Source organism: Callospermophilus lateralis, chromosome 1 (assembly GCF_048772815.1).
Source record: "Callospermophilus lateralis isolate mCalLat2 chromosome 1, mCalLat2.hap1, whole genome shotgun sequence".
NCBI lineage: Eukaryota > Metazoa > Chordata > Mammalia > Rodentia > Sciuridae > Callospermophilus > Callospermophilus lateralis.
Genome location: NC_135305.1, coordinates 70548215 through 70563542, shown reverse-complemented (window position 1 = coordinate 70563542; position 15328 = coordinate 70548215). Strand labels below are relative to the sequence as shown.

At 38.0% G+C, this 15328-nt stretch overlaps 1 protein-coding gene across 1 annotated transcript in view; it reads left to right on the top strand.

The window, feature by feature from the left end:
- Positions 1-15328, top strand: part of Dock4 (dedicator of cytokinesis 4) — a 445040-nt gene that overhangs the window by 259620 nt on the left and 170092 nt on the right. The window contains exons 13-14 of the mRNA XM_076835166.2: positions 2069-2194; positions 14402-14526. Coding sequence (XP_076691281.1) covers positions 2069-2194; positions 14402-14526 — 251 coding nt within the window. The remainder of the gene's footprint in view (positions 1-2068; positions 2195-14401; positions 14527-15328) is intronic.

Genomic DNA, 15328 nt, shown 5'->3' with positions numbered 1-15328 from the left:
GAGTATTTTTTCTTCTTCTTTTTCTTTTTTTCTACATACCTCAGAAGGTTACAAGTATTTTGAAGCCAATCCTTCCATGGAAGGCCTAGTAAAAGGATCTTCACTTACCAAAAAAAAAAAAATCACAGGATCTCAAAAATTGGGTTAAATTCATCTTATTCTGCACTTGAAAGCATCACATAGGTAGTACACCACAACTTTTGAACAGTTCTTTCCCTGGCAAGAAGAACTATTATTATTTACCATGTGTGTCATACACTGGTGTTTATCAGATACCAGCTTCTGATGATGGTCGTGATGATGGTGATGGTGGGGGTGAGTATTTGCAGGCAAAAGGATGGAAGTGGGAGGAGAACAGAGGAGCTGCTCAACGAGTGGGATGTGAGTCAGGAAGAAGTAGCTGTTAGGACAGGTAGGCGGGAACACAAGTTATTATGTCTACATTCTCTTGCCTCTAGGTTGTAAATGGAACCAGTAGTGCCACATAAAGTATCCCTAAGCTGTACAGAGAATTGCATTCACCAGATCATCTAGACCCACTTCATTCCACCTGGCTGTGGAAGGACCGACTCTCCTTGAAGGGTTCAGTTGTCTTCGTTGCCCAACTCAAGTGAATGGAGGGGTAGATAGGGATAGTTTGGTCAAAATGGGTGCAGATGTAAAGTTGTGAGTACCTGCCAGATTTAATTTAATTCTCATAGCAGCCCCCTGAAACAAATATTCTGTTAGATGCCTGTGGGAAAGGGTGAAGACAACATTGTGGTGGTGCCCCACTCCCTCTTTCCTTTTTTCTTTTGCCCCTCTTGAAAAGCAAGCAAATCAACCAACAAAACACCACTTTTGCCATTCTTATTTGCTGGTATTATTAGAGTAAAAAAAAAAGATCCTAATCTAGATGCATGGCAAATAAGTTTAGCATTTCCTTGTCATTACGGTATACTTGTGGTCCTACTTATGCCTTTGTCTCTGTAGAGCATTCTCGTGCTGTTAGTTATGGGTCAGAGTGGAACCTGCCATAGCATGGGCATTATCAAGGGGAAAAGCAATGATAAATAACAGCATAGATTGAATATCTCAAGGGAACAAATTTACCATTTTCTCGAATCCATCACCCAACTTCATTTTTAAATTACATTCAGGTTAACGATGACAAAGTTTTTAAAAGTGAATTACCTTTGACAAGTTTCATTTTCTATCACTAAATGTAGGTGAGGAAACTTTCTGTCTTTCTTGTTTTAAAACAATAATGGACAAAGGAAGGGGGACTGAGAAAGCTGAGAGACATTACCTGTCTTTGAAATACATACAAACATTCACAAAGACATGACATTAATTTCTTTTTTGTGCTTCTTGCCAGAGAATTGGGGAAATTATGTATGAAGAAAGTGTCATTCATCTTCTGTATATCCCACTGTGATAATGTCACTGTAATTGGGGTTAAAAAAAACAGATAATTTTTCTACTTTAGAGACTATATTTCCTTTGTTTGTCAAGGTGTCCTGCATCTTGCCAATTCTCCTCAGGAGAAAATAAGTGCCATCCCCAGTTTCTACTGTGAATGATGACAAGAATGTAACCTTAGTTTTGTTATAATTATCTTTGTTTCTTAAGTTTCAAGAAAAATTGTCATCAATATCCTTTAAATCCCTGAATTATTAATGCCTTATGATTTATTGTTCATGCTTTTAATATTTGATAAGTCATTATTCATAGGCCTGATAGAGTTGAGCAAAAAAAAAGTGAAAACTCTACTATTGACCTGCTGTCTTCTGGGGTCAGGTGGCCACCGTATTGCTAGAACAAGTGTTGGTGCAGAGATGTGCTTTCTTATGTGGGGCTAGGGAGAGGGTGTGGGAGCTGGAACCAGGCTTCCTATGAGCCTCCTTATAGGTGAGAAAACTCAGAGTTTGATGATGGAGAAGTGTTATCTAGTTTCTGTTGATCTGCGTGAATATTAACCCATAGTTTAAAACTGTGCTACCATAAAAATGGGCCTATTGAAGTACACGGGCTTCTATTTATGCTATTTCTATTCTGGTTCTAACTTGGTATCTCTCATTTGTTTCAGGGTTAGCCGTTTCCCTCCAACTATTGCACGGAGACATTGAACAAATCAGAAGAGAATACTCATCCGTCTTTTCTCATGGAGTATCCATAACAAGGAAGTTGGGTTTTTCTAATATTATCATGCCTGGTAGGTTATGTGGGTAGGGTACATCAAAATGATCACGCATGGGCATGTTGTCTGTTTTTGACATTTGAGAAATTTTTCAAATTGTCAATTTTGAGGAGTTCACGTGGGCCATGCTGAAGAATGAAATGAAGTGTGTGATCATAAGCTTTTGTTTTCTTTTTCAAAATATTTGTACATCCTGATTATCTTAAGGTGGGTAACTAACTTGTGTTGGCCATGGCTTCATTTCATTATGACCATGATAATGATAAAAACGGGGATAGTATCCAGAAAATATTTTACCCCTTAGTGGAAAATGTCAGTGAATATGCTGAGAGGATATCCTTATAGGGTTTTGTTTTTTTTTTTTTTTTTTTTTTGGTACCAGGGATTGAACTCAGAGGCACTTGACCACTGGAGCCACAGCCCCAGCCCTATTTTGTATTTTATTTAAAGACAGGGTCTCACTGAGTTGCTTAGTGCTTCTCCATTGCTGAGGCTGGCTTTGAACGCGCAATCCTCTTGTTTCAGCCTCCCAAGCCACTGGGATTACAGGCACGTGCCACAGTGCCCGGCTCCATATAGGTTTTTTGTTGTTGTTTTTGAGAAAAAGGAAAAGACACAGATTTTATATATTTAGAACATCTGACATACATGTAGTTGTAATTCCATTGTTTTTCTTGTACCATAATCCCCCTGCTGAGACGCCTTAAAATGTACCTCTGTGACTTGTATATCATGTTTCTTACTATCATTCCAAAAGCCAAAATGATTCTGTCGGTTGATATGTTTTATTTTATTTTATTTATTTATTTTTTTATTAGTTGCTCATGACAATACCATGATCTTGACATATCATACATGTGAATCAAATGGGGTATGAATTTTCATTTTTCCAAGTGTACAGGTTGCAGAATCACATTGGTTATATGGTCACATATATACATACAGCAATACTAGTGTCTATTTTATTCTGCTGCCCTTCCTATCCCCCACTCCCCTTCCCTCCCTTCCCCTCCCCTCCCATCACCTCTCTCTACCCAATCTACCCAATGTCCGTATAGGTTTTGATAAGAACTGTTATTGGGCAGCAGTCCTCTCTTGCAGGATTTTTTTCCATTGTAAATACATATCTATATATGTGAATAAGCATCCATGCACAAATACCATATGTCTTTTTTACCTTTTCTAGATCAATTTGTGTATATAATTCATGTCTTTCTAGTACCCAAAAAAGACTCCGCAAGTGTTTGTTTTCTAAGTGAAAAGGCAGAGGTTAAAGGGGTTCACATTGTGAAATCAATGCAAAGTTCATTGAATCTGATGCAATTTTGCAGTAAGTTGGTCTGTATCTCTCAACCAAAATAAGTTTTTGAAAGCATGCCCCTTCGTAATCTTATGGCAACTTACAGTTCTCTGAGTATTTTACATACAAACTGATGAGATGGGCAAGAATAGTATACCTGCTGATGAGAAAAGCTGTTGTATTTAGCAAAACGTGGTTAGTGCAGGCAGCAGGCATTGACTGAGGATCAGTTTTATGCCAGGATCCCCAAATTAAAGGATGAATTCATTCATTCTGCAGTTTTTCTGTTTTGTTTTGTTTTGTTTGGGGTACCTTCTATGGGCCGAGGTACTCTTCCAGCTATTGGGAATACAATAATGAACAAACAGAAAAAGAAATCCCTTTTCTCATGGAACTCTTTTTCTAATAAAAAAATTATAATTAAAGTCTAAGTAAAATATATGTGTTTAAAGATACTAAATACTAAGGTAGAAACTCAGGTAAGTAAAGGGCTCATGAATATCTGAAATGATATTCAGACTGGGCTGAGGGATGGAAACTTTAGGTAGGTAAGAATTTATGAGAGGACACAAAGAGTAAAGAACTGAAATAACTGAGGACGCCATGCAGAGAGAAGCATTCCAGGCAGAGGAAACAAGTGCAAAGGCCCTGAGGCAGGAGAATGCCTGGCATATCTGAAGAACTGCAAGAAAGCCATCTTGGTCAGAAGGGAGTCATGGTGATGGGAGACAGAGTAAGGAGGACAGAAGATCATGTGGGGTCTTGGAGATCACACTAAACACTTTGACTTTTATTCAGAATGATGAAAGGAGCAACTGGAAGATTTTGAGCAGGGGTGTGCCTAACTGGTATACATTCTGACCAGATTATTATAGTCTCTACGTGAAGATTGTACCTGAAAGGAAAGTGGGAGGGCAGGAAAGAAACAGGGAGATCAATGCCGAGGCTGTTTGGGATTATCCAAGAGAGTGTGATCATAGCTTGGAGAAGGTACCAGCTGGGGAGCTTGAGACCTGCTCAGGCCCTCAGGGGTGAGCTGTTCATGCCCAGGCAGAAGACACATGGAGATCTGGAAGGGGTTGGAAGGAGCACAGAGGAGGCATAGAACCTTCCTCCTGTTGAAGGAACTGTACGGAAGATTTCATAGAGAGGGGACATCTAAGCAGGGTCTTCAGAGCCAATGACTCCAGGCCACATCTCCCATTGTTTGCCTCTGTGCGAGCAGCAAACCCAGCTCTGGTACTGAGCCTGTGCAGGTGTGGATAGCCATGCTCCACCTCCAATGTTAAAAGAAAACCTAAATTCAAAAAACTTGTTAATTTTTTTAGTATATTTATTTTTTAAGTTGTAGATGGACACAATATTTGTATTTATTTATTTGTTTGTTTGTTTATTTATGTGGCACTGAGGATCAAACCCAGTGCCTCCAGCATGAGAGGCAAGCGCTCTACCACTGAGCTGCAACCCCAGCCCAAACTTTTTAAATTTTTTAAGTCCTGTGAAAGTCTGGATTTTATGAGAGAATAGCCTGTTAAAATCCTTTGAAATGTAAAAGCTTAGAACAAACCAGAAACATTGAAATGCCATTTAGTTGTGAATCCAAGATGCTAAAATTCTAGAAATTTCTCATTATCCCTAGGAATAGAGGACTGAACAGGTGGGATTATCCTCACTGAGCTTTGGTTTATCTGTCCCTTCGTGTGTCTAGCCCTCTCACTTTCTTTCTCTTTTCCTTTTTGTCTTTGTCATCTTCTTCTTTATCATCCATCTCTAAGGCCTCTAAATTTTACCTTAGAATGGGAGTAAGCCATGCAGGTTATTATGGCTTACTTTAATTAAAAAAAAAATTGATATGTCACATCCTTGTTTTACAAACTAAAAAATGAACTTTCATCAGCCTCCAAATTTTATGATGGGAAGGCTCTACCTTGTGTTTGGTCTTGCATAGAAACAAAAAACTTCTGCCCTTTCACCTGCAAGTTAGGAGATGAAAGACAGCATATTGAGTATTAGTATTTCTCATTGCTTCCTAACCCACCCTCCACAACCAAGAAAAGGGAGAAAAAGTAGACCGAATGGAAAAATATAAAGCTGTGGACAACCCTTTTTAAAAATTAGATCCTCTGAACTATGATTTAAATGTCTTGTGATTGTTGTGAATAAAAACCCAAAATGACCAGCCTTGCCCATTGCACCATTTTGTGATCTCTTGATAGAAATTCGTTCATGCAGAGAGAGCTGAGAGAACAGTTTGGAAGTCTTCCTGAAATGACCTGACCTAGCTTAGAGACCTATTCTGCCTGAGTATCTCATCCTACTGTTGTTGAAAATGACTGTTTATAGATCTGTTTACTTGGTGGCATGCTATTCAGTGGCTCTTGCAACCATTCATTATTTCCTTCAGTTGCTATAAATAACTGGTATTTCCTCTTCAACAAAAAAGCAAAAAAAAAATCATCCCACTGGGAAGCAAATTGATGGGCAAATCTAATATAAAAAACATATTTCAGAGCAGAATACAGCCAGCTGAATTCCTCATCTTGGTCTCTGGGCAGTATCATTGAGAAATGGAAAAATATAAAGCAAGATGACACTTCACTGGCTGAATTGTCTGGGAGGTGCTATGCTCATGCAGCTTTTGTCTGGCTTTAGTGATGGAAATGGTCTTTCTGGGGGAATAAGGCATGATTCTGTCCCTTTCTGGATCTGTCTTGTAGTGCAAGGTTCACACTGTCCAGGGGAACAGCCTTTCCCAGACACAGGTCTGCACTGTGGGACTAGAAGATAATTTGAAACACTTCCTTCTCTTTCTTTTCTCCTTTTTATTGTTGACTTCTTAATCTTTCCAAATTAGATGAAGAAAGAAGAGATGTAGTTATTTATTCAAACAGCTGAAAGGAGCTCTAAAAGTGACTGGATTTTTTTTTTTTTTTTACTTTGGGAAACATGTAGTTCTGTCTTCTGTGGTTATTTTCAGAATGGTCAATTAATTCTCATCAGTGGCTTAGTGAAAACTTGAGCTGAGTGCTTCAGTGAGAAACTGTGAACAACATTTCTGATCACAGTGTGACATGGATAGTCTGAAAGCATGATTTTCTTTTTCCATTTTCTAGACTTGCTTTCAGAGTTAATTTGCATCTGTAGTGGTCTGATAGGGGTCAAGACAGGTGAAGCACACGCTCATTCCAAGAGGACCAACTTCATCAACACAGCCACTGCCTCTCTGCTGAACAGAATGATCTGTGCTCTTGAAGTAGACAGGAACACACAGAGAACTGTTTGAAGGATGGCACAACACCATCAGTGCCCAGCTCTTTTTGAAATGAGAAAACATGAAGACAGAAACTCTCCCCTTGACCTTGCTTTTGTACAGGTGGATCTCTAAGATATCATCTGGTATGAAGAAACTACCTGCCTTTGTGCTTTGGAACCATCAAGACAATGATCATTCTCTGAGTTAAGGGTCAGTCACTCCACACTTTATTTCTTAGGATATTATTTCCAATTAAGAGAAGGTATTTTCAGAGAAGCTTTATCACTATTACCAATAATCCAGATAATTATTCTGAGGGGAGTTTTGTGCTTTGGTCTCTAAGCCTAAGAGAGGGAGAGCAGCAAAAATATTTAAAATCATGCTCTCCTATAGAAATAAAAAGCAAACCACAAATATAATTTAAAATTTGCTAGCAGCTACTTTAAAAACCCAGGAAAGAAGAGGTGAAATTAATTTTCACAGTACATGTTATTTAAACCTTTACACTCAAAATATTATCATCTCAATAGGTAATCCATATAAAATATTTTGAATGTTTTTGAACCTCAGTCTTGCTGCTGTTAAAAAATCTCCTTGTAGCCAAGTCACATTTTAAGTGTTCAGTTGCCACACATGTGGCAGCAGTTATTGTATTGGACAGCCCGGCCATTAAATGTCTTAACAGACTGTGCAGATCAGGCCTGGGCCATTCCTGAGTATCAGGAAGGTCTGAGTTTTCATCCACCAGACATTTTGGAGCAAATATAACAGATGTGTCTGGAAGGTCATGGAAGATCTAACTGCTCTTCTTCCACCTTAAACACCCATTTTTACTCGTAAGTTTATGATTTCACCATCATGATCTCACTACTTCATCTTCCCTGCCTGCACCCCATTTCCCTGGAGACTTACTCCACACAGGAATTTGTTAAACTGTCACTCATTGTTAGGGGACCTGTGATAAATTCCTTCTGGTGCTCTTAGTTGGTCTTTGAAGCTTCTAATTCATTTTTTTTAAAAAAGTAAAAATGATGGAGTGATAAGGGAAGTGGATATTGATCTCAAGATTTATTTAAATTTGTTTTGTAAGTAATTTGACTAGATAATGATTTACAGGGCTCCAATCAAGAGTGTTATAAATGTGCCTGCCTCATGGTTAAGAAAGCAAGCTACTGTGCTTTTTTAAATATAAATATTATTATTTACTGCTTACTGATAGAGAAATGCACATCAACAGATGGAATTAATCCAGAGGTGACCCTTCTATGGAGAAAGGAGATTGGAACTATTATGGTATGATTTAATTTTCCTTAAAAGTATATCCTAAATCTAACCAAAGTTCATCACCCTCCCAGCCCAACTCACTGAGCCTCTATATCATATAGGGTGTGTGTGTGTGTGTGTGTGTGTTTATATAAACATATAGCTCAGATGTGAACCCCTAATCATGCAAAGAAATTGTGGCCTTTCAAGCAGTGAATGCCACAATGACCAGAGAGAGATGGAGCTTCTACCACATCACCCTGAGTTTGTCTCTCAGCTTCGGATCAGTCTAGGGGAGGGGATGGCACCTCTCAAATTAAGAAGCCAAGAGCTTCATCACCCAAGGATGTAGAGCTTTCCCACAATGGTCCTTCAAGCTCTTCATGCATTGTCCCAGAGTGAGATAGGCCATGGGGAATGATCACCTGTCCCTGCACCTGCCTCTCTGCAGAACTGTTCTAAAACACCTGGCACAGGTGCTGTTCTGTGAGTTACCCTTGTATATTGGATATTCATAAGCAAAAATTTAAAGATACCCCCTCCAAAAAAGTCCACTACCCCCTACGACATTCCTGGAAGCATAGCAAAACAAAAAGGAGAACAACAGACAGAAAGTAGAAAAATAACTTCGATAGGTTTTACTGAACTGAATCGGTGAGAAATGTTAAGCTCTGCTTCACATTAGTTAATTTTCCACCCCATCCTGACATTTTTCTTGTGTGTGGTCTGCTTTAGTCTCCAGTTACCTGTGAATCCTCCTCCTTCCTCTTCCTTGAAGGTGTCATGAAGTGACATAAGCTTAGCTCTAAAGGACACATTATATTAGTTTCCTATAAGAAACCATCACCACAAATGAGTTGGCTTAAAACAACACTAATGTTTATTACCATTCTGGAGGTCAGAGTTCATTCTAGTCTCATGGGGGAAAAATCAAGGTGTTAACAGGGCTTCATTTCTTCTGATGGCTTTGGGGAGAATCTCCTTCCTTGCCATTTCCAGCTTCTGGAGTCTATCTGCACATCTCTACTCAGGAGCCCACTCATTTCAACTTCTGTTTCCTCATCACAACCCTTTCTCTAACCGATTCTTCTGCCTGCATCTTTTAAGGACCTTTGTGATTATATTGGACTCACCCCAGCAATCCAAGAAAATCTCCGTACCCTCAAGATCCTTAATTTAATCACATCTGTAAAATCCCTTATTTGTAAATTAACATATTCATAGGTTTCAAGTATTTACTTTACTTAAATTAGGTTACATAGGGTAACATATCCATAGGTTCCCAATCCTTGGAACATTTGTGTACCTGCCACACACGTGAAGGACCCTACAGCCAATGTATTTGATGCTGAATTTTCTCTTCAGGGTTCCTGAGAGTGGTTTTCTGGTTCATTGAATTTTTTTTTTTTTTTTTTAGTATTTTTTTTTGAGAGAGAGAGAGAGAGAGGGAGAGAGAGAGAGAATTTTTAATATGTATTTTTTTAGTTTTCGGTGGACACAACATCTTTATTTGTATGTGGTGCTGAGAATCGAACCCAGTGCCCCGCGCATGCCAGGCAAGCGCGCTACCGCTTGAACTACACCCCCAGCCCAGTTCATTGAAAATTTATGATGACCAAGAACACATACTCAGAAGCTGGGGTTGTATCTCAGTGGCAGAGTGCTTGCCTGGCATATGTGAAGCACTGGATTCGATCCTCAGCACCACATAAAAATAAATAAATAAAGGTAAAAAATGAAGGAAAAATTTAAAAGAACACATTATCAGATCTCCTCTCAAAATGACCTTTTTCACATTGGACCATTCTCCCTCCCTCTTCTATCCACTGGTTTGAGGTTTTTTGCTTAGAACTTTAAGTCCTTTCTTCATATTGTCTGTAGCCTATATGTTATCATTTGCCGTTTCTGTTCTGTAAAGAGGGTTCCTAGAACTGAAATCAGTATTTCATGACTTTTTTGATCAATGCACAATAATATAGGGCTTACACCTTCCTTGCTGAAGTCACTTGTAGTGAGAGACAAGGCAGATTGTTTCATCTTACCTGATAGCTATTCTCACTCTGGTGAATTGCATTTTTTTCCTGGATAAAGTAGGGTTCTAATAATACTTTGGACACATTTCTTTACATCTATGCTTCAGTGCTTCAGTTTTCTCATCTCTAAAATGGAAATAATAGTGCCTTTTTATAAAGTGGATGTGAGGATTTAAGGAGAGGTTCTACTTCTAGTGCTTCACAAAATACCTGACCCACAGCTGGTCCTCCCTGAAGTATGCTGCTGCTGCTGCACTTACTAGCAGGACTCCCACTACTGGCTGAGTCGCTCCCTTGTCTGAAGTGATTAGTACCAGAAGTGTTTCAGATTGCAGAGTTTTTGTTGTTGTTTTTGTTCTTGTTTTTTATTTTGGAATATTTGCATAAACTTTACCAGTCATGTACCCTAATTTAAAAATCCAAAATCAAATCTGAACCTTGATGTTCAACTCTCAGGGTTTGCTTCTATTAGTGGAAACCTTGTGCCTGCTTAGGTCAAGCTATTAATCAACCCTTTGGACTGAAGTCACTGAAGTCTTTTGACTTTGTTCCCATTGCCGTGGCCTTATCTTCATCTTGTCTGCAATATTTTGAGAAGCCTTCACGTGTATACAGGTTTCCCAACTAGTGGGCCTGCTAATGAGAGGAGAGTGTCATGCACATCAAATTTACAGAGTAATAAATTTGAGAGGTGTGAGGTGTTAATAAACATTGTCAGGAAAATAGCTTTTCACACTGGTGCAATGACTCCATTTTATACTCACTTTATGGTTACTCTCCTAATTACCCAAGATGCTTTCCTAACACCACTTGGGCTTATTAGTTTACTCCAGAGCTCCTCAAGTGCATCAGTTTTAATTAGCACTTGTTTCAGCTTTATCCTTTTGCATATTTTGGCAGAATGTGGCACCTTGCAGTATTGGAACATAGCAAGCCGCAGAATTCCTGGAGAGAAGCATATGTAGAATGTCTCCCAGGAGAAATATTCTTCTTGTCATGTGCTTTCTTTTCAAAGAAATCTTGGTTCAGTCTAAAAGATTTACAGAAGATAAGAGGGCTTACAGGAATGGTGACATTTGAGGAACAGAATATTAAAGCATCTATACAAGGTATTCTAATCTATGGATGTCTTCTATTCTGGAAGCTCTTTTGTAAGTCAGAAAAAGCATAACATAAGAAAGTCACCTTGTCCTTTCCAAGGACAGGTGTTCCTCCACTGTCTTGTCTGTACCTTTGCTATTAGTTCACTCTCATTTTGATAATGGAAAGACCTGATTTCCAGAGCTTTGTATTGTCCTGTGTAGACTAATGTCACAATATAGTAGTAGCAAAGAGAGTAGAACTTAAATCTCCTTCTTCTGATTATCCTGTGACCCTACAGCCTTTAGGCATGCTTGAATTCAGAATCTCCTTTGTAATGAAGATACAGGAGAATTCAGCTAAGTTAGAAGCTAAATAGACTTTGTGGATTGGCATGAGATTCTAGTGTCATTTATCACCTTGCTCCTGTGTTAGACCATGGCATGGCTTACTTTGGTCTCTGATGTTCCATGAAGATCCTTCTCATTAGCATGTTGAATTATAACTCCTTCTCTGCCCCTATTCGACATCCCCTACCCCTTCTCTCACTTAAATTTAGCTACATTGTTCAGTGTGTTGTATATTTTACTAGTTTATTAAAGACCTACCTTTACTAGAATCTGTAATGTTTGCTTTATTCACTGCTTAGAATAGTACATCTGGCACATAGGAGGTGCTCAAGAAATAGTTGTTGAATGAATACATGGAATAAAAATTGTGGGACACTGGCAGTCATCTCCCTGCCTTCCCTCCTTTGGGTGAGAAAACAGGGTACCTTGCAGACCTCCCTCATCCCTCTTGCCTTTGCTGAAGTCAAAGTGGATGTGGCCTTCTAGCAGAGGAGTGAGGAAAACACTGTCCCAAGAAAACCCTAGTCCTTCTTTTGCAGGACAACCAATCCCTGTGTAGTTAGACAAGCAAATTATTCATTATGAGAAATTCCTTAGGTAAAAATCCCTATAGCTATGCTTCCCATTAATCAGCATCTGGTTTATACTTTGCTTGTGAGATGCATCACCTACTTCAAGGACCAAAATAATTTTATTGTTTTTTTTTTTTTTTTTACCTGCCACATCTGTTAATGGGAAACTGACATCAAGAATATCCTTCCAAGCTCCTTACTGATTGGTATGTGTGTAGACAGTTAGCACACCAAAGTTCTTTTTTATTGCCCTAAGTAGCTTGATTTGGATGACAGAATTTGCAAGTTTGCTCTTCATTCTCTAGTAGAATTTTTAAAAAATAACCTTAAGGGTGTGTTTGTGTATGTTTTTTAAATACACACACACATACACACATACACACACACACACACACACACACGGGCCCTTGTACCCACAGATTCCACATTCACAGATTCAACCAGCAATGAATCAGAAACATTCAGAAAAATAATTGTGTCTGCATTGAACACAAAGAATTTTTCTTATCATGACTCCTTAAATAATACAATATAACAACTGTTTACATAGCATTTACATTGTATTAGATTTCATAAGTGATATAGAGATGATTTAAAGTACCTGGAAAGATGTGTGTAGGATATATGCAAATACTGCACCATTTTATAGAAGGAACTTGAGCATCCATGAATTTTGGTGTGGATCAGAGGACTGTTAAACAATCTCTCATGAATACCGAGGAACATCTCAATAGTAATAAAATGAAATGGGTTATAAAAAAAAATCTAGCAAACTTTCAAAAGTGACTGGACCATTCATTAAAACATTAAAAACATGGAAAAATTTAAAACAAAACTTTCAAAGCATATATGATTTTTTTATTAATTTATTTATTTTAAATAGGTATGTATGACAGCAAAATGCCTTTTGACTCACTGTACATAATTGCAGCACAAATTCACATTTTTCTGGTTGTACATGATGTACATTGCACCATATGTGCAGCCATACATGTACCTAATGATGTCTGACTCATGAAATGTGTTGGTTTTGTCCTGGACTTATAAATTTATCACTTTCCCAAGTTGGTTTTATAAGCTGTATAAGAATACGGAAATTCAAAAGCCAGAGATTTCTGTATCAATTGTTTCCACTAGCATGCATTTTATATACTCTTTGCAGAGGGTGGTTCAGATTTAATACTTATTGGAACTTACTCAATTCGTTTGTTTTATGCCCATCTGTTTCCTAGTCAGCCCAGGTCATTTGGGAACGATGCTATCATAAAAGCTGGTTTTTGTGGAAGATGGTGACTAGGGCACTGGGATTGGAGAGCTGGGGTACTTTGTTAAACACACTTTGATCAGAAACTTTTATAACTCTCACAGTTGCAGACATTTATGTGGTTATTTTTCTTTCTGGTGATTTGCCTCCTAATGGAAGGTTTTTCTCAAAGAGTGTTACTTTTAATCTTTCAAACATTTGAAAGTTATAATAAATAAGTTCGGCCTTGCCATCTCACCAACATTGATCTTCAAAAACTTTCAAGTAGTAGTGCTTCATTTATGTATTTCTTATTTCTAGCCACCCTTGCCACTTAATTCTTACAGGAGAAGTTAAAAAAAAAAAAAAAAAAGCATGCTTTTAGACCATTTGCATAAGTTTGCTAGTTGGCACAATGTTTTTTTTTTTTCTTATAATCATAAGAAAAGGGTGGGGTTTAAAGGCATTCAAGTTCTATAAATCACAAATGGAGAAAATATAGATGGTTCATGTGTGCCTAGAAAATGTCGGTTTGAATCTAGGGCCTTACTCATTTGTTTTATAGCTTGATGGCATGAAATATTAAATTGAATTTGTGTGAGTGAATTATTCTACATCTGTGCTCATAAAGTGCTAATCTGGATTCTTCCAGCAATGAGATCATTTTGTCTGTGAATTTTGGAAAAGATTTAAATTGTAACTATACTCTTTGCAGTCCTATCATTTTATTCCATTTAGGTAATTCTTCTACTCTTAAGTGCCGTTACTAAAAAGTAATAATACTGGTTTCTGTGAGCCACCTCTGCTAGGCTGTCATTTTGTAATCACACCTCGTAAATGAAATGAGGGAAATATTGACAAATGGTGAGACTGGACACCACCTTCCTCCTCAGTCCTGGTATTCATCTCTTAAATGCACATTTGCAGTATTGTGAGTTCAGTGTAGCAGAAGTTGGCTTTTATTCTTCTTCAGCACTGGCAGTGAGGGTGGGACCCTTCTTTTAAAGTACATTTGTACCTTTATATGTATGACAGTAAATTTTATAAACTAAAGTTTTTCCTGATAAAACACTATTACACTTCCAAATATATATATAAAACGCAATTTTATTTTTCATTTCCTAATAGGTGAAATGAGGAATGATTTATATATCACCATAGAAAGGGGAGAATTTGAGAAAGGAGGGAAGAGTGTGGCCAGAAATGTGGAAGTTACGATGTTCATTGTAGATAGTAGTGGCCAGACCTTAAAGGTACGTTAATACTGGATATTTTTTTTCGTAAAATTATTCTACATAATTGCTTTGGCTTCATCTTTAATGTGATCAGTTAATTTCTGATTTGCAGGATTATCTTCTCCACCCTGTATTGTTTTCTTTTATATATATATTAGTTATACATGGGTACAATATCTTTATTTTGTTCATTTTTATGTGGTGCTGAGGATGGAACCTGGATCTCACACATGCTAGGCAAGCTCTCTACTGCTGAGCCACAACCCCACCCCGAGTTTTCTTTTTAAAAACTCATTAGGATGCCTCTCAAAAATGAAATAGAAAAGCAAAAAGGCTTTTATTTTATTGTGTCAAATATTTTCTTCATAACAGTTATTCCTTAAGTGTAATATTTATTTATGCTATTTAATTATTCCCCCTTTCATCTGCCATGGTTTTTTATAAAACACTTGTTCTTTGGCAATTGGCTAAAAAAAGTTGGGGGGAATCATATTTAATCTTACGTATTTATTTTTTTTTACCATAATTGGACATGAAGACTGGGGTACTACTTGCCATTTGGGGTGATAATAATAGGCTCCTTCATGGAAGAAGCATTTTTCCTGAGGCTCTTCTTTTTGAGGAAGTAGATTGCCCTGTTGCTTTTAGTGTTGGCTGCTGGGCCCAGTGAATACCCGCTGGTACCATGAATGGGCTTTTGGCTTCAGCAGTCTGGGGACTTTGCCTCATAGTTGTACTTCCAGTGGGTCCTGCAGTTGTCCATCTCCCATACATCACCTGGGCACAGAATGCCCAGCATCAAATTAAACAGACACACCTT